General features: G+C 47.8%; 1 protein-coding gene across 1 annotated transcript; it reads left to right on the top strand.

Annotated features, from left to right (window-relative positions):
• The first annotated feature begins 2 nt into the window (after positions 1-2).
• Positions 3-20,003, top strand: LOC137145496 (beta-1,4-N-acetylgalactosaminyltransferase 3-like). The gene is made up of 14 exons (XM_067536306.1): positions 3-238; positions 1,934-2,012; positions 2,703-2,769; positions 4,194-4,337; positions 4,726-4,835; positions 5,421-5,521; positions 8,830-8,909; positions 9,924-10,971; positions 11,838-12,133; positions 12,647-12,800; positions 13,929-14,001; positions 15,482-15,635; positions 16,943-17,069; positions 17,833-20,003. Exons 4-14 carry the CDS (start codon positions 4,211-4,213, stop codon positions 17,939-17,941), a joined length of 2,379 nt encoding a protein of 792 aa, XP_067392407.1. The 5' UTR covers positions 3-238; positions 1,934-2,012; positions 2,703-2,769; positions 4,194-4,210; the 3' UTR covers positions 17,942-20,003.
• Positions 20,004-20,017: the final 14 nt, after the last annotated feature.

The following is a 20,017-nucleotide window of genomic DNA, read 5'->3' on the forward strand; positions in this document are numbered from 1 at the left end:
AGCTGCTGGGGCCCTGGGCTGTAATCAGCAGACATGACTCTGTCTCCAGCCACTTGAGCTCATGGACAGGTTTCCCAGGAGAATGGGCCCAATCCCCACAGCTGGACAGTCACCAGGCAGCCTGGGCAAAGAAGTGCATTGTAACCTTGGCATTTTATGTTTGTTCACAGACTGGCAAGGAGTGGACAGCACCAGGGGAATTTGGGAAATTCCAGAGCCAACAATCGAGGCCTGTGAGGTGAGTGGTCAGGAATGGTTGCTGGAGCTCCCATGTTGCTCAGCGCTATGTCTGCACATGCTGGCTTTAGTCCCATGCTTACCCACTTCCTGTGGGTTGGCTTTATTAGTGTCTCAAATTACAAAGGGTTTCACTTACCCTCTTCGGTTTTCATTTACTGTGTTTTCTGGGGTTCTTTTCCCCCATAGCTAGTTCTGATTGGTCAGCTTAGTCACATGGGGATTTCAAAACTGAAAATTTTATTTTCAAAATGAGCCTTTCCCCCCCCTTTAGTTTCCTGCTAGCAGAGTGTGGATGCAGGGCTGGGATCTATGGTTTGGTTCATTTCCATCTGTAAGGGTTTGTCTTCACTAGCAATTGAATTTGAGTTATGGCTTGATTGCACCCATTAACCTGTTGCCTATCCAGACACAAGCCCCCAGTCATGTGCTTCTGGTGGCATTACTCAAGATAGCTGGCAAGATTGGGGTATAAGGCAGACTTTGAATGAGCCTCCCTCAAGTGCTGCTGGCTCCAGCTTTCTCTAGTGTGAATGCAGGTTAGTGCCACAACACAATAGTCGATGGCTGCTGGTCCTCCATTGCCTTTCCACAATCCTCCAGGTTACCCATCCAGTGGCCTGCCTTGCCATCTACCTATTCTGTGTTCCCTGGCCAGAAGTTGTTGACCACTGTATATAAGCTCAGTGTTCTGGTTCCTAGTCATGTGTGTGACTTCCAGTGCAAGCAACTTCAGTCATCTCCAGTACGGAGCTTCTAGAGTGCCCACTGAGTGCAGCGTCTGAGTATGCCACCCGCTGGCCAGAGACTGACTGTGAGCATTCATGGAGTTTTGGGGCGAGACTCACTGCTTTGGGAGCCAGAACTGAAATGCAAAACTCAACACTAGCTGAGATGGGAATCCACCACACTGGGCCACTGTGCGGGGCGATCAAGGGGCTTAAGGTGGCCTACCAAAAGGCCAACGCTAATAACTCAAGGTCTGGTAAACCCTGATGAGCTTAAGGTTCTTTTTCGCTCCGGGCATCCGTGGCACCAGCACGTGACAAACTGCATTCAACGAAAGAGACCAAAAAGTGGGGAAACTCTGCCAGACTAATAAAGGTGCTCGGATCCCTATCAGATGCATCCAGAGTACATGAAAATATCAAGAGTGTGCCCCCTTGTGGTTGCCTTCCAGAATTCCCTGGAGAATTGCGATATTGAGGGAAGGAGAAGGCTGTTTCTCCTAAAGAAACAAACACAAAAATAAAAGAATCCAACCATCTCCTCCAGAAAAAAAAGAGAGATTCTATACAGCATTGCCCAGAAGTGTTCCACTGGCCAGGTTTCCTAGAGGCCAAGAAACCCAACAGAGGGACTAAAATTCAGGTGTCCCGAATCATTAGCCGGAGGCTCACCTTGCAGTCTTTGCGGGGATGGAGAGTACTGACTGGGAGCATTGGTTGAGTATATCTTCACAGGGAAGAGTGCCACACACAGAATCATTAGCATCCCCTTCCTGCAGCATCTGGGCTTCCTCTGGAGGTCTCGCATCCCACCACTGACTAGGCCCAACCTTGCTTAGTTTGAGAGCAGGGTAGGTTGCAACCAAAGGTGGGGTATGGTTGGTCCACAGTCCCTGTGTGAGGGCAATGAAGCAGGCAAATACCACTGAACGTTCCCAATAATAGACATGAGTTTCTCTCTTTCGCAGATTATCAGCTTCAGGCAGGTACTACTTTGAGGTGCTGCACAAACAGGATGACAGAGGAACAGATCACGTGGAAGTGGCAGTAAGTGCGCCAGGTTCTGCGTGTGCACTGATGGAGCTTGAGAGTGAGATTAGGTGACAACTGCACTCCCTCCCCATTCCTGTTCCCATTCAGAGGGCTAGTCTACACTAGAATCACTACAGCGGTGCAGCTGTACTGATGCAGCTGTGCTGCTGTAGCACTGCTAGTGCAGACGCTCTATGCCGACAGGAGAGAGCTCTCCTGTTGGCATAATTACTCCACCTCCCCGAACAGCGATAGCTATGTCTACAGGAGAGCTTCTTCCGCCAACATAGCACTGTCCACACCGGCACCTAGGTCGGTGTAACTTAGTCGTTCAAGGGGTGGCCTTTCCACACTCCTGAGTGACTTAAGTTATATTGAAGTAAGCACGATGTATGTAAGTCCTGAGTCCTTACACTGTTCTGTGTGGAACAGCCGTATTTATATCCTGGTCCCTCATCTCAGTCTGCCTTGGACAGCCCCACTCAGTCCCTGACCTCTTCCATCTTTCTCCGCTCTCCATCCTTTCCCTTTCCTACCATTAGGCTGAGTCCTGGGGAATTCCTGTTAGATGTTCTGTTCTGATTTGGGGAAGGAGGCATTTCAGAGGTCCCATATGGTTATAGACAGATGTACTCTCTTCCTTTCCTGCTGGATGGATTAATTCAATGAATAAACGCGTCATTCTAATCTCTTTTTCTATTCCAGTGGAGACTGAGTGACCCAGAAACTAAGTTCACAGTCATAGACTCCCAGTTCCTCTCCCTTTTTGCTAGTAAGTGTCTCCTCCACAGGCCTTATGCCTTGCAGATTTGTATGTGTGTCTCATTGTTCATTCTGAAGCATCACAGATGCTTCACAGCTGATTGCAGCCCATTCAGGCACATGGAAATAATGTGCTCTGTTCACAGCACTTACAAGGGGGATCTGGAGGATTAACAGGGTAGGGGGTCAGAAGATGTGCTCGAGCCAAGTTTGGGGGCACATTATTAAATGTGGGAAAATCAGGAGGTTCATGGAGTGGGATCTCAGTGTTGTTTAGAGAGATTTGGAGACCATTCCAAGGGAGAAGTGATGGGATCTGAAGAGAGTGAGGGAGTCTTCAAGGAACAGAGAAACTGTTCCAGATGGTGTTGGTGGCACAGGAGAAAGATTGACTGCCTGTTGTGTAGAGAGCAGAATGGAGCCTGGAATATGGGAGCCAAGGGAATGTGCTGGCAGATAGACAGGAATGAGGACAAATAGATGAGGAGGATGGGCCTATGAAGGATTATTTTAAGGCTAGAGGGAAGTTCTTGAGCTGAATGCTGAGTGAAAGGGAAGCCACTGAAGATGACTGAGGATGCAACTACAACCGTAACATCGTCAAGTCCATTCAAAATGCTGCTGCTTCCTGGCTTGTTCTTCTGACTATATCACCATCCCCCTTTAAGTCCCGCCACTGGCTCCCCTTTGTCCATAACACCAAATACAACTTTTTTGTCTTTACATTTATGGCTCTTCAACAGTTTAGCCCTGTCCTACCTAGCATCTCTAGTATCAACCCACCTTCATTCTGCCAGTGTTCCCAGTCTTTACTGACCACCAATGTCGGCTTCACTTTCAAACACTTCTGGGCTTTCTCCAAGGCCACCCTTTATGCATAAGGGAAACTTCCTGATATAATCCATACAGCCACTGCTTTATCTTTCTTCAAATCCCTCTTTGAAAACCTCCTCTTCTGTGATGTTTTCAGAACCTGCCAGGTGACCATGACCAGGCAGATGATGAGTTGTGACTGTCCCCTTTCTTCCTTTTCCTCCCTGCTTCTTACTAATCCTTCCATTCTCCCTCACCCTGCCACTACCCGCCATTCCAAATAACAAAGCAGGTAATTATCAGAGTGGTATCACCTGTCATTCTTTGTGTGTGATTTCCCCATCTCCATCCTTCATCTGTTCTTGTGTCTTCTAGATTTTCCATGGAAGTGTCTGTACCATGCTTGGCACAATGAGGGCCTGACCCTGACTGGGGGATTTTGGACACCACCATAATATAAATAATGATTAATCATTTCTGGGGATGAGATGCCAAATCTTAGGAGGACTAAAGTTTGGGGAGTGGGTGCGGAATGAGCCCACAAAGAGTGGAATGACACTAGCTGAGATGAAATGATGGATTGTTCCTTCCTCCCTCTCTCATTCTGTCTCTGGTTTCTAGATGAAACTCTCTTAAAGATGGATGAGGTTGGCCATATTCCACAGACATTGGCCAGCCACGTAAGCCCCCCTGCAGCCAAGGTGGGCAACATGGTGCACCCAGCTGACATGCTGAAGCCCGACCCCCGGGACACTATTTATAAAGGTAAGACTCCATCAAACAAACAGACTGTCACAGCTCATCCCATCACATGAACTAGGGCAACTGAGTAAGGTGGCTTTTCATAAGCTATTTCCCCCAAACTAGGATAAGGAAATAGCTGCTCCACACCCTGCCCTGTCATTTCAGGACACTCAAGAGAGCTCTAGCATATGAAGGATAAATTATAAATGTAAGAGGTTAGTGCAGCGGGATGACCCCAGTGGGACGGAGTGTTTAATGCAGCTGGCATCACTGCGGTGGCAAATGGGTACATGTTGGTAGGAAATGGTTGCAGTGATGGCTGTCCTGTTGAGTCAGTTCAGGGTGGATTTGGTTTGGTGCATTGCCCATGAAACTATTCCTGTTGTGTGTGTGTCTTTTTGCCTCTCAGTGCCTTTGATTAGTAAGTCACGCCTGCGCAGGACCCTACCAGACTGCCCTTACAAGCCCAGTTACCTTGTGAATGGATTCCCACTGCAGCGCTATCAGGGACTCCAGTTCGTAAGTCTCATTCCTTAAACAGAGATGTTTGTCCAGCTCACCTGTGTGGTGGGAAAGAGTGTTAACTCTGTAGAACTTGGAACGTAACAGGGACTAATGCCTGCTTGCAGGGAGGGTGTTCTTTTCATAATGTATGGAGCAGCCCAATAGGTGATACATGCTGAGGAGTTGGGTGTTGCTTCCATGGTCAGTAGAACAACCCAACATCTGCTTTCTTACTTTCTAATTCAACTGGAGCTCTTACTCAGTTGGATACACAGCGTGAGATGCAAATGGGGGGTTCGAAGAACATGTCCCCCAGAATCAGTTCTGAAGCCATACAATAAACAGAACTAAACTCAAACCAAAACCCCAGCTCCAGACAGTGCCAAGCACTGAACTTTGCAACTCATCCCTCTCTTTATATGGGGCCTGCATCAAAACTCTAGATCCAAACATCTCTAGGAAAGATTGGATTTCTGTAACAGGCTAACGCCAGAGCTGCAAGCTCTCTGACAGCTCAGATCTGGTCTGGATTTGAACATTGTGGCTTATGCCCATCTATAGCAATAATTTTTTGTGCATGGGTTTTTTTCCTCTTTCCAGGTTCATTTGTCCTTTGTTTACCCAAATGATTACAGCCGCTTGAGCCACATGGAGACTGACAACAAATGCTTCTACCAGGAGAACCCCTATTACTTGGAGAGGTAAAACAATCCTCCCATGTCACAGTTCAACACTGTTTGGTGAGGCAACTGCCTTGGCATGTAACCAGTACTCTAGAATTTAGCAACTGGAGCGGGGAGCTGGGAGGTGTGAGGATTGGGACCGGGGCAGAACTTTACACACAAATTTGTAGAATTCTCTTTTTCTCCTGGATTCTGCCTGGAGTCTCCACTGAAGTTAATGGGAATTGAGGGTGCCTAGCTTAGATCTTAAATCCTTCAGATAGCCAATGTACTTTCTTAAAATGAAAATATTTTTAACTCCTAAAAAATATCTCCCAGAAGGTAATGTAATGAATGCAAATCAACATGGGTTTATGGAAAATACATCCTGTCAAACTAAATTGATTTATTGTTTTGATGAGATTACAAGTTTGGTTGATAAAGGTAATAGTGTTGACATAAAGACTTCTGTAAGGGATTTGACTTGGTATTGCATGACATTTTGATTAAAAAACTAGAATAATATAAAAATTAACATGGCACACATTAAACAGATTAAAAGCTTGCTAATTACAGATCAGTCATCTTAACTTCAGTACCCAGAAAGATAATTGCTTAATTATTTGCTCCATCAATTTGCAAACATCTAGAAGATAATAAGATGAAAAGTAACAGTCAGCATGGATTTGTTAAAAACATCATGTCAAACCAACCCAATAGCTTTCTTTGACAGGGTAACAAGCCTTGTGGAAAGGGGGGAAGCGGCAGATGCGGTATATTTTGACTTTAATAAGGCTTTTGATACTGTCTCCCATGACCTTCTTATAAACAAACTAGGGAAATACAACCTAGATGAAACTACTATAAGGTGGGTGCATAACTGGTCGGAAAACCATTCCCAGAGAATAGTTATCAGTGGTTCACAGTCAAGTTAGAAGGGCATATTGACTGGGGTCCCTCAGGGATCAGTTATGGGTCAGGATCTATTCAATATCTTCATCAGTGATTTAGATAATGGCATAGAGTTATAAAGTTTCTGGATGATACCAAATTGGGAGAGGTTGCAAGTGCTTTGGAAGATAGGATTAAAACTCAAAATGATCTGGGCAAACTGGAGAAATTGTCTGAAGTAAATAGGATGAAATTCAATAAAGACAAATGCAAAGTACTCCACTTAGGAAGGAACAATCAGTTGCACACATACAAAATGGGAAATGTCTGCCTAGGAAGGAGTACTGCAGAAAGGGATCTGGGGGTCATAGTAGATCACAAGCTAAATATGACTCAACTGTGTAACACTATTACAAAAAATGCAAACATCATTCTGGGATGCATTAGCAGGATTGTTATAAGCAAGACATGAGAAGTATTCTTCTGCTCTATTCCACTCTGATAAGGTCTCAATTTGAGTATTGTGTCCAGTTCTGGGCACCCCACTAGTGGACAGATGTGGACAAATTGGAGAAAGTCCAGAGAAGAGCAACAAAAATGATTAAAGGTCTAGAAAACATGACCTATGAGGGAAGATTGAAAAAAATGGGTTTGTTTAGTCTGGAGAAGAGAAGACTGAGAGGAGACATAACAGTTTTCAAGTACATCAAAGGTTGTTACAAGGAGGCGAGAGAAAAATTGTTCTTCCTAAACCTGTGAGGATAGGACAAGAAACAATGGGCTTAAATTGCAGCAAGTGTGATTTAGATTGGACATTAAGAAAAAAACTTCCTTACTGTCAGGATAGTTAAGCACTAGAATAGATTGCCTAGGAAGGTTGTGGAATCTCCATCATTGAGATTTTTATGAGCAGATTAGACAAACACCTGTCGGGGATGGTCTAGATAATGCTTGGTCTGCCATAAGTGCAGGGGACTGGATTAGATGAGCTCACGAGGTCCCTTCCAGTCCTATGATTCTATGATTGACAAGTCTCAAAATGTTATTAATAATAGGGAATCATCATCAAGTGGGTGTGTTTCTAGTGGGTTCCCACACGGATCAGTTCTTGGCCCTACATTATTTAAAGATTTTTATCAATGACCTGGAAGAAAACATAAAATTATCACTGATAAAATTTGCACAAAAATAATGGTAAATAATGAAGAAGACAGGTCACTGATTCAGAGCAATCTGGATTGCTTGGTAAACTGGGCACAAGCAAGCAGTATGCATTTTAATATGGTTAAATGTATACATCTAGGAGATTGTAGGCCACACTTACAGGATGAGAGATTCTACCCTGGGAAGCAGTGACTCTGAAAAAGGTTTGGGGAACATAGAGGATAACCAGCTGAACGTGATCTCCCAGTGTGACGCTGTGGCCAAAAGAGCTAATGCGATCCCTGGATGCATAAACGGGAATGTCATATATAAGTAAAGAGGTTATTTTACCACTTCATTTGGCACTGGTGTGACCCGAACTGAAATGCTGTGTCTATTTCTGGTGCCAACACTTCAAGAAGTTTGTTGATAAATTGGAGGAGGTTCAGAGAAGCACCATGAGAATGACTAAAGGATTAAAAAACATGCCTTTTATACTGATAGACTCAAAAGAGCTCAGTCTATTTAGCTTAACAAAGAGACAGTTAAGGGGTGACTTGATTGCAGTCTACATGGGGAACAAATATTTAATAATGTGCTCTTCACTCTAGCAGAGGAAGGTATAACACAATCACAATGGCTGGAAATTGAAGCTAGACAAATTCAGACTGGAACTAAGGCTTACATTTTCAACAGTGAGAGTAATTAACTATTGGAACAATTCAGCAAGGGTCATGGTGGGTTCTCCATCACTGACAATTTTCAAATCAGGATTGGAAGTTTTTCTAAAAGTTCTGCTCTAGGAATCCTTTGGGGTAGTTCTGTGGCCTGGGCTATGCAGGAGGTCGAACTAGATTATCACAATAGTCCTTTTGGGCCTTGCAAATGGAATCTATAAAGGCTTCTCGTTCCCCTGGAGGGTTTATCTTTTAGGGACAGAGAGGTAACCGCCCAGCACATGATGCTCCATATGAGTGGGAGCCCCTCCTATCCATATGGGTTAGCATGGGAGAAAGAAAGAAGGTTTTTGACAGGACATTGGAATGATGGATGGTAAAGGAGGGCTTGATGACTCAAAACTGTATTAGAGATGAGCATAAGAATGAAGACATGTAGCTTGCATTTGATGCAGAGGAAAAGAGGGGACCAGTGGACACCAAGAATGGGGTTGGGAAAGTCAGAGTGATGAGACGTGGTCTTTTCAGCAGTATTTTGAATGGATTTAAGGGATGGCAAGATGGCATTTGTCATGGTGTGATACTTTCAACAGTGTAACATACAGCTGTGCCTACATTTCCTCCTTACTCCTGAAGGTTTGGATTCTACAAGTATATGAAAATCGACCAGCTAGAGAGGGGAAATCCGGAGTCTGGGGAGAAAACCGAGCAGCCAGGTAGAGACTCTAATGCAAGAGACAGGAGGACTCTCCCATCTGTCGGGTTTTTTTTCTGTCTCCCTTTCCCTGGAGTGGATGGAAAATGCAGCTGACTTCATGTGCAGTGCAAAGCATGGCCCACATGTGCCAGAGAGCCATGGTCAGGAGGAGGGGGCAGGTCCACCAGACCTGCCAAGTTTTCTGAAGCTGCACATGTGACATATTATGCAAATTATTTAATTATATGACTTGCATATATGCTAATACTTTTCCAGATAGCCTTAAACTTCATCTTAAAAATATGAGGATTTATTGCTGATTAAAGATATCACTGAGAGAGAGCTCAAGCTGGGGCAGCCTCCCCAAGCCCTTTTCAGACCCTGCCCTATTCTCTTCCCCCTCTTCTCCTTAAACCTCAGTCCCCCCCATACAACCTGCCCAGTTTCAACATTCAGTCCCCCCTAATCTCCGTGCTCTTCATTCAGTGTTCCCCTTGATCCCTGCTGTCACCCCACCTCTTCCTCAAGGCAGGCTCCATGCTGGATAGGCACCTGATGTCAAGCACCACAGCAGGCCCTAATGGCCTCAGTAGGAATTGCGCTTCCTGCCCACAACTTAGCCAAATACGTGTTTCCAGCTGAGCTGCCGGCTAGCATGAGAGAAGTGCCAAATGTCTACACTTGGCTGTCCTGGTCCACAGGTGAAAGAGGGCCATAGCTGGGTGGGAAAGGGAGGTCTACACGTGCCGGAGCCCATGGCCATTGGTGAGACTGGCCCACACATGCCAAAGAGACTAGCAGAAGAATTAGCACAGCGTCCCCTCCCCAAAGCACCCCCAGGGCATTGGAAGAGGGAATACTCACCATCCCCACCACGATAGTGAATGGGAACACAAGCAAAGGCAGCTCCCCCAGTGGTGGACGCATAAAGGGGAAGGAGCAGATGGGTTAACTCCCGGCTCCTTTTGGGTGTGGGTCAGGGAGGTGGGGACAGCACAGGGTTTGAGAGATGTAACTAGGATCGATGTTGCAGGCTCTGAGGAAGGGAATCCTGAGGAGCTTCAGTACACAGACCAGGATGCAGAGAGCACCAGTCCCCCACGGAATCCCAGGAAGTGGGGAGCGGAGCTGGTGGGAGTCCAGGCAGAACCCGCCATGATAGCAGACTATGATGACATTTACAATGATTATTCCCTCCCGGGGCGTCGGAAGCTCCTCTCGCTCACGGATGGCAGTGTGGGAGAGGTGCTACAGAAGAAAGGCACAAAAAGGCTCCACGTCAAGTCAGCGCAGAGGATTTCAGCCAACCAGAGCATCAATCAAACAGGCCTAGAAAGAAACCTATCAATAAGGAGGCCCCATCTAAACGTCATGGTCAAGGACAATTCTAGAAACCCTCCACATCATGTTAAGGGCATCCATGGGAAGTCACTGATTGTCCCAGGATCGTCCCAGGATCGTCCCTCTAGCACAAGACCTCACAAGCCCTGGGAACATATACCCAGCAATTCCAGGGGCTCAAATGGCAGGATTCCAAGGGAGGTGGGGCATCTTCAGACAGACCTCAATGCAACCAGCACCAAGGATCAACCAGCACGCAGCATGCGAGCAAGGAGACAAAATCCAGTCTCCAGCAAAACAAACGGTAGAGCCGTGAGTGCTGCCAGCCTCAGCAAGCAGACCCTTTACCAGGCACAGTGGCTAAACCAAGTGGAGTCGTACATTGCTGAGCAGAAGGCGGCTGACGGGATTGATGTGGACGTGGAGAGAGGGCAGGTGGAGTCTCAGGAGAAGGGCAGGGCTGAACCATCTGAGATGGCAGTGGAAGAGAAGGAGGAAAAGGTAGAAGGGGAAGCAGATGGGGAGGAGGAGGAGGAGGAGGGATTTGAATACGTGCCAGCATTTGATCAGGTAGTGAACTGGGAGCAGACCTTCAGTGCAAGCAACTTGGACTTCCACACACTGCGGACAGACTGGATCGACCTGAAGTGCAACACGTCAGGGAACCTGCTGCTGAAAGAGAAGGAGGCCCTAGAGGTCACACGTGTCTTCCTGAAGAAGCTCAACCAGAAAAGCAAAGGGTAAGGCAAAATGTCTCTCGCAGCCCCTGGTCCCCTCCTGTGGGCCTCCGTACCACACTGTATAGGAGCCACAGCACAGTGTAAGGAGCCAGTAGAAATCAGATAGCAAACTCCAGAGGTGGAAAAAACAGCCCTAGAAAGTGAGCTGTGAAGCGCGGAGGGAGGCAGGAGGGGGGACGGGGGACTAAACACCTGAGTGGAATGAGAATGGGACAAAAAACCTTCACTGTAGCTAATGAGGACCTGTCTAGCCTGGGTCATTAGGAGCTGAAAGTTCTGATCTGACAGCTGTGTGGCAGATGGTGTGAAATGAGTAGAGGTTTCAGTCCAGTTCCCAGTGAGCACCTTTCCAGAATGTGTAAACCAGCATCATCATTAGCCCCTCTATTGTCTGTCTTATCAGAACAGCCGAGCATTGAATGAACATAAGAACCGAGCTAACTTCTCCCTGCTAGCTGAGGGTTCAAATATACTAACGGGGTGTAATAAGGCTACAGCTACCCATGCTGTGCCTAGAAGCCTGTAGTCTCCAGGGCTGTGCATTCAGCACCTCTCACTGGCACTAAAATAAATGAATTTTAAACAGTTCTTTTTTGGCATGATCTTTATTTCCCCTTCCTTCATCAGCTATTTTATCAGTGCTGGAATCCCAGATCTAATCCCAAACGAATAATCCTGAGCCAGGTTATAATAAAAAATCCTAATCCCCTCTGAGGTGGGGTCTGGAATGGTGCAGCAAAGCTGTGGGCTGGGAATGAAAGGGTTGTTAACATTCCTGGACGAGGGACTGGAGGAGATGGACTGGGGAGGAGTGGCTGCCGGACGCTGGTGTGGGGAATGTGTATAACCCAGCTGCGTCCCTGCAGGAGATTCCACCTGCAGCGCATCGTGAATGTGGAAAAGCGCCAGGACCGCCTGCGCGGGAGCCGCTACCTGCTGGAGCTGGAGCTGCTGGAGAGGGGAGGGCAACTCGTCCGCTTTTCGGAGTATGTCTTTGCGCGGGGCTGGCAGGGCATCAGCAATGACGAGCAGGAGGTGAACATGAGGAAGCTGGCGTGGGGCCGCCGGCGCCACCTGATGGGAGTTGCCAGTGAGCCAGACCTGTGCTGGCCCCTGGGCTTTTCCTGGAACCATCGGGCTGTTGTCCACTTCATAGTGCCAGGTAAGGGCAGGGAAGAGGCAGCCTTGTAATGGGGCAGGAGATCCAAGCTCTTCAAAAACAAAACAGGAGTGGGGAGGTTGTGGGACCTGGTCCCGAGCCAGCCTCCGAGTGGGGAGCTGGTAGGGACCGGTTCCGAGACAGCTCTGAGCTGTGTGTCTGTGCCAGTCTCCACCACTTTGCTAATGTTCCTGGCAACTTCCTTTTCCAAATGAGATGGCATCAGAACTCTAACTGGCCCAACCCCCAGGAGTGGTTTGAACTCCCTGAAATATGACTCCCCAAATACACTAGGAATGGGTTCACTCTGCAGTGCCAAGGTTCGGATTCAAATGGCCCCAAAGCTCGGAGTATTCACATCACATCGTCAGTATGGGCCTGCCCCTAGATTGCTCTCTGACTCAGTGAGGTCTGACGGGGGACTGAAAATCTTGGCTGTCTGCAATCATTGCAAAGCATGAAATCAATTTTGATTCAATTCTGTTCCTCCCCTACCCCTGTCCCCACCATGACTAGTGAAAAACCAGGCACGCTGGGTGCTGCAGTTCATTTCTGACATGGAGGAACTGTCCAGAGTCACCAAGGACCCATATTTCAATGTCATCATCGCAGACTACAGCAGTGATGATATGGATGTAGAGAAGGCTCTGAAAAGGTCCAGTTTGCACAGGTGAGAGTACCACCTATTCACATAAAAGTACACACAGCCTACAAACACAGCACATACATTAATCTCTGCATACATGTCATCCACATCCATCTGCATATAGAAACCCAAACACACGCACCTCTCCAGACACACACACACACACACGTGCATATGCATACCACACACAGTGTCACTATCGGCCTGCATGCCCATGCCCATTGCACAGTCCATCCATCCAGATGCTTCTCCCTTTTTTTGTAGCTCCTGTTCAGGTTTGTAGTAAAGGCTCAAAGGTGAGTCTGCAAGTGATGGAGAAGGGGAAAGACCAAGAAGGTGACAAATCAGGGATGAATGGGGCTGAGAGGAGGGAGAATTTAGAAAGCTGCATGTCCAGCCAACTTGTATATCGCACTGTAGCAATTTTCTGAAGTGGCCGTGTGAGATGCAGTACCGTCTCTGTGCTCTAGAGAACATCCCACTAATAGGTCTAGTCCAGGACTCTGGAATGCCAAGTGGTGCTGAACAGTTCTACTGAGGACTGCCCTCACAAGAGACCCTGCACTATAAATAAAAGGAAGCAATGCACCGTATAGCCTCATTACACAAGACTGGAATGTGAACCAACCCAAAGGTTTTGGTTGAAGTTACAAATGTGTTTTCCCCTTCTTCCTAACCATGACACGGAGCTGCCCTTTGACTGCTTTGGAACCAGCTAGGAGCAGTTCCACAGAATGAGACCTCAGAGATGTGCCAAATCATACAGCTAATAATGCTTTGTGCTGATGAGGTTCTTCTTGTCTGTGGATCTCAAAGCACTTGTGAGACCTCTCTTCTGGAATGCAGGTCTCAGCGGACATCTCAGTTGTCCTGATAATATCAGGCATCTGTTGGGCCCTGGAAGATGTTCACTGGGTCTGATGGTAAGGCTGAATGTGTAATACAATAACAGCCACATGTAAAAGTGAACACTCCCAAGAGTTGTATGTGAGCAGTGAACCAAGGTCCTTCCTCCTCCTTTCCCACTGTCCCCCTGTTTTCCTTGAGAGAATTCCAGGAACTGGGGGCAGCTGTTTTAGAGCTAAAGAGCCTCGCTAGAAGGAGTTGTGTGGCTAATGAACTTAACCCAATCCCTGTCTGTCTTGCCCACAGTTATCAGTACTTGAAGCTGACAGGGAATTTTGAGCGCTCTGCAGGGCTGCAGGCTGGGATAGACCTGGTGAAGGTGAGTGCATGGCCATGGTGGAGCCCACGCTGCAGAAAGATCTGTAGTCACTGTACAGCACAGACACCCTGTACTCAGGCATTACCTTTCATACTTAAACCTTTGTCTTTCAGGGCTCGTCTACATTCGCGATTATGCCGGCAAAACTGTGTCGCTCAGGGGTGTGAAAACCCTCCACCCTCACCCTGAGTGATATAAGTTTTGCCGGCATAAGTGCGAGTGTAGCGACATTATGTGGGGGGGAGAGAGCTCCCTCGCCGACTTAATAAAACCACCTTAACGAGCGGCTGCCACTGTCCACACTTGCGCTTGGGCTGGCAAAATGTATATCGCTTGGCGGAAGAGGTGTTTTTCACACTCCAGAGCAACAAAGTTTTGTCAACATAACCATGAGTGTAGACAAGGCCTCAGAGACACAGAATAGGTACAGCATGGTCAGGAGCAGTGCAAGTTTCCCGTTCATGCTGCCTTGACTGTTATGACCTGGAGGGACCACGTTGAAGAGATCAGTCTCTGTGGCCCATTCAGTTCTTAGCCTCCCTCTTGGGACTACCAAACAAGGGACATGTAGTGCCAGTAGCTTTGGTGATGTGAACAGTGCCTGCAAAGAACTAGACTGTGGTAACAACGTATTTCACACAAGTCACTGAACAGCCCATTGGATGGCAACAACTTTGCTAACCTGGATTTGGATGTGTGACGTAGTGAAAGGCTGTTTCATTCATTCCCAACCTCCCCACCACTCAGTCACCCTAGCAAGGACTGTTTTAATCCAGTCTCTATTTTCCCACTTTCTTACTTTCCCCATGCAGACTTCCCAGCAAGGCTCCGAGTGAGAGGGGGCCAGATCACATCAAAGCTTGTTTGAGAGCCCAGCTGCCACAGCACAGTCTAAGGTCTGAAAGGAGGCTTTGGGCCCTGAGCGAGCTGAGGCTGTGCTTACTGTGGCATGGGAGCCATGGCCCCAGGTTAGGCAGGATCTCTGGCCCAAGGTGGTGATGGGAGGGCAGAGACTAGGGGTTTGATTCTTATTTACACGAGGGCCCCTTTGCACTGCTCTGCCTGTATAGAGAGAGGGGCCTGAAAGTGGGTTTCAGTTATATGTCAGAGCAGTGCCAAGGGGCCCTAGAGTGAATGAGGATGGGGCCCTATGGATCTTGGACAGCTATGGGGCAACAACTGTAGGCAATTGGTTGGCTTTTGCCCACATCGGCCATGAGAAAGGCAGGCATTGAAGTCTTTGGGTATAACTAGGATCATTCAGCAGGACTGGGTTGGAAAATTACCCTAGTTCAACAGTGTTAACACTAGGCAGAAACTGCATAATCCAGATAGTCCAAAATTAATGTAGGGTGCTGTGGCTGATAGCAGTGTCATTACAGATGGTGCCCTGCCTCCCGCACCCACACCCATACTGACTGCAGGTCAGTGGCAGTGGATGGCAACTCTCTGTGACTAATAGCTGTGTGATTGGTTCCAGGATCCGCACAGTATCATCTTCCTGTGTGATCTGCACATCCACTTCCCGGCTGGGATCATTGACTCAATTCGGAAGCACTGCGTGGAAGGCAAGATGGTCTTTGCACCCATGGTTATGAGGTTGCAGTGCGGCGCATTTCCACAATGGCCTGAGGGTAAGAGGCCAGGCGTCTATGGCTCAAACTGGGAGGAAGGTGCCTCTAGTCTGAAAAACCCTCAGGATAAGTTCCTTCACCATTATCAGGCTCCTCCAACATCTTGACTTTGTAGGCATTACCAGGGTCACCAAGAGAGTGAATAGATCCAGGATGGGGTTTAATTGATCTAAAATCCCAGTGCCAGGTGCCAAGGGAATTGTTACTGTGCATTGTATCAGAGTGTTAAGCAAGCAGAGCCATATAATATATGTGGGTGGTGTATTGCTGCAGGATGCACGAAATCTGTGCTGGTCAGCCTTTTGGGTCTTCTCATACACTTGGCTTCCTAAAGAAAATCCCTTCTCTCCATCAGCTTCTCTCCCCTCACTCCAGCTCCTTAGTCTCCTCTCTCCATTTCTTTCTGCCGTGGCCATAACTGTCCCCAGACTCATCTCCGCTGGGGCCACGACTGACCAAGAAGGATCAATGTAAGGGCCACAATTGGACCCGAAGAAAATCTTTACCACCAGAGCCACTGCCTTAGGGCTTCTCGCTTTGATCTGAGCTCATTCATCTGTTTTCAGTGGGCATTGATCATCCCTGCTGAGAAGAGCTGAGAGACAGCAGTCCATGGGTCAGGGCAGGGCCCAAGCACGGTTTTTCGGGCCAGTACAAACGTGTAACATGGGCCCCCCACACACACACACACATACCCATGGGGGTTGCAGCCTGGGCTAGGGCCCCCAGGGCCTCGGGGCCCTGGTAAAGTGTACCCTTCTTCCCCCTTCCCCCCCCGCATGTGAAGGCCCTGGGTCAGGGGGAGCACACAATGCAGCATGACTGTTAGGTACAGGTGGCCATCCAAGGGTGTGTGTATGGGGGGGGGGGGAAGGACTTCCTGTATTCTATCAAAATCAGGGCAAAAATCCAGTTTCAATATTAATGCCCAGGAGACAGGGACAGACCCGTGGTGCTGGGGTAATCCAGGTGAATTAGAAATCATGTTGCTTTTACATGAGACACAAGAGCACCTGTCAGAGGTACAAGGAGCATGTGCTCTCTAGCCACTTTCAGAACTGGTTCTCTGAGTGCCCCAAACATTAACACCTTGTGCTGGGTTGACTTTCTGGTGCCGGATTTGTTGCCACTAGAGCTGTGTGGATTAGATTGTGTGTCCCTCCTGTTATTGTTATAGTTATTGTCCTAGGGCAGTGTAATTGTTTGTCTCTGAGGAGGCATGAACTGCCAGGGTTGGGGATCTCCTGCTTCGTTCATTAGTGGGTCATGATGCAAACACGCTTGATGACTTTTGGTTTTGTCCGCAGGCTACTGGGAGGTGAATGGATTTGGTCTTCTTGGCATATACAAATCTGACCTGGATCATATTGGAGGGATGAACACCAAAGAGTTCCAGGATCGCTGGGGTGGAGAGGACTGGGAACTCGTGGACAGGTGAGGGGAGATATTCCCCCAGCTCTGCCCATGGTGTGGGTCAGTAGAGCAGTCCCACTTGATCATGCGGTGGCAGGGAGGGAGAGAGAAGTGAGCTGGGATTCCTACTGAAATGGAGCAGTAGGAAATGAAGGTGACAAAAGTCATAGTGTGTGTTCCCTGTGAGAGGGTGAACCCCGAGCATGTCCTCTTGAGCAACACATTGGTTGCCAGAGCTAAGGGGGCAGCTATAACCAGAATGCCTTATCACAGCTCCCTTCTTTTCTGTGTCAGTGGCTATCTCCAGAATCCTGGTACCTTCCAGCCACACCCTTGGCAGGCTTTGGGTAGATCAGATACGTACAGTTGCTCTCATTGCATATTATCAACCCCTTTCTGATCTTTGAACAGTGCCTAGCACGATGGGGCCCTGATCTCAGCTGGGGCCTCTAGGCTCTATTCAAACGCACATCATAAATGCCCTGCAGGGCAGCTATTAGGAATAAAGGCCAGAGGGTGCAGTTACATTTTTTGGAAAGATTGTGAGATGAGGCATCCCTCTCCCTCACCCCTTCGTGCCAGACAGCTCTTTTGTATGGTGTGCAAGTCCTAGACCTTGGGAGCCCTTGGCAATCTTTTGAGCCAATGGTTTGTTGTACGACACTGGACAGAGGAGATCCTCGCCTCCTCCCGCATCACCCTAGCCACTCTTACCACCAACCCTTCCTTGGAGTGTCTCATTGAACTAATCTCCTCTTTAATTTCCCCCATTCCTTCCCCACAGGATCCTGGAGGCTGGCCTGGAAGTGGAGCGGCTCTCTCTGAGGAACTTCTTTCACCGATTTCACTCCAGGCGGGGCATGTGGAACCGACGACAGTTGAGGACACCGTAATGTTTTGGCCACACAGCTGCACAGCAGAGCCAGCCACGCTTGCATCAGAGCATGCACTTCGCCTAGACACACAGCCACACTCACGGTACACACTCCTCCTCTCTCCAGAGCCATCATAGGAGATCAGATTTCCAGGTGCTTGTGAAAAGGGACGTTCAGTGTAGAGGAGTGGGAATTTCTCTTTGGCACTCGTGAGCCATTGGGTCCTAGACATGGGATCACTGACTCTCTTGGTGTTTGGGGGAGCCTTAGACAAGTGAAGGACTGGTTACCCCTGACACTGATGCACCTGGAGCCCCTGGCTGATGATACAGTCGATGTGGTGACGAGCTGTCTGGCATGATACATATTTAAGAAAAGGAACAAATCCCAGTTACACCCAGAATGGATTATTGACAATAAATCTGCTGCTTCTTTTGATACTTGAAAAACTCAGACATCCATGTCTTTGGACAGGGGACCAAAGGAAGTTCTCTGAACTGTGTTGTGTCTACATCAGCATGTACCAGCTGAGCCCAGACAAGACTAAGGAGCTGTTAGGCACCTTAGGCTACCGGTGCTTAGCCCTATTTGCCACCCTTTCATTTAAATCACTGGAGAAACCTACACTCTTATTCAACAAACCATGGGCTGTATCTGGAGACTTAAACACTTTTCCCTCATGACAGACTTCATTTGCCTGCAGCTGGTTGGGGCTAGTCTTAAGAGCCCTCTTTGGTTAGTTGTTCCCTGCCTGGGGCTTGTGCTAGGTACTTCAAGAGGACAGATGAGGCCATTTCAGTAGGAACTGGGAAGCCATATCAGCCGATGTAGCCCAGTCAGACAAGCGTGTGTCCCAGCAATACCTAGGAACTCATAATAGAGGGAAATGGAATATTTGATTGGCTGAAATATTGTATCTTTGTCCGTGAGAAGAAGAATTTTTCTGCTGCTCAAACTCTGTCTATAACACCGCAGCAGGGGTTAATTTAATAAGTTATGATTTCACAGTTGTTTTCCATTGTAGATTTTAGGCGTGTGAAGAGCAATTTGTTTGCGTAGTGGAAGAACAGGAGCAGTGAACAGTGCTGCATTTATGGAAGGACCACATGAGCCTTGTGCTGGCCCTGGTGAGATGGACTTAGGGCCCGGGGCTTGCACTGGTGACAGGACCATGGAAGTCTGGTGACTGCACTGATGAAAGGGTGCTTGCACTGGTGAAAGGAATATGGGGAGACCTTGTTCAAACTGCCCAAACCCAGGGTGGAATCTTGCCCCCACCAAAGTTAATGGTAAAACTCCTGTTGACTTCAATGGGGTAAGATTTCACCCTTAATGCCTAGGGTATAGATTCAAGGAGTGCAGAGATCCACAACTTGGCTGGTATGGGCTAAGTCAGTGCTCCACCAACCATCAACCTCAAGGGTTGGGGAGGGCAGGCTATGCAGAGATGAACAATGGTTAAAAATGTACAAGGGGTTACTGAGTCTTTTAATCCATTGAATATTTGTCGGAGTATAACCATTTGGGATGTGAGAAGATGTCATATCAAACCCACTGCAAATCACAGCAGTCTTCATAACTAGGAAAGGTACTTTGCATATTTAGAAATAACATGAAAACAATTTTTGGAGGGGAAAGGAGGTGACAGCTGAAAACTCTGTTTTTAGAAGCAAAAGGTCGGGGGTTTAATCATTTTGCAGTTGACTGTCTCTGACTGGAATAGTTGATGTGCACTGGCAGTTGCAGCTTCAGTGCATGCCCTATCATGCTGCTTTATTCAGGGACTCATGCACATAATTGCAGGGCATAACACATTTCTAGTACCTGCAACCCCTCTCTCCAGACTCTGGATTCCTTGGGAATGCAGGTCTCGTAGCATGTCTGAACTGGCTCTGTAAAGAAATTCATGGGGAATGGCTGGCCTAGAGGACAAGCAGTGGGGTCCCATGAATTAGAAATAATACTTGGCACTTCTGAAGGAGAAAGGATCATTTTACCAATGGCGAAAGTGAAGTATAAACAGAGTCAGAGACAGGCCCCAGGTCACACAGTGAATGAGTGGTAGAGTTGGGCATAGAAACTGGGATACAATCC

The sequence above is a fragment of the Emydura macquarii genome, unplaced genomic scaffold (assembly GCF_026122565.2).
Source record: "Emydura macquarii macquarii isolate MOO-44397 ecotype Brisbane River unplaced genomic scaffold, CSIRO-AGI_Emac_v2 contig_3530, whole genome shotgun sequence".
In the NCBI taxonomy this organism is placed as follows: Eukaryota; Metazoa; Chordata; order Testudines; family Chelidae; genus Emydura; species Emydura macquarii.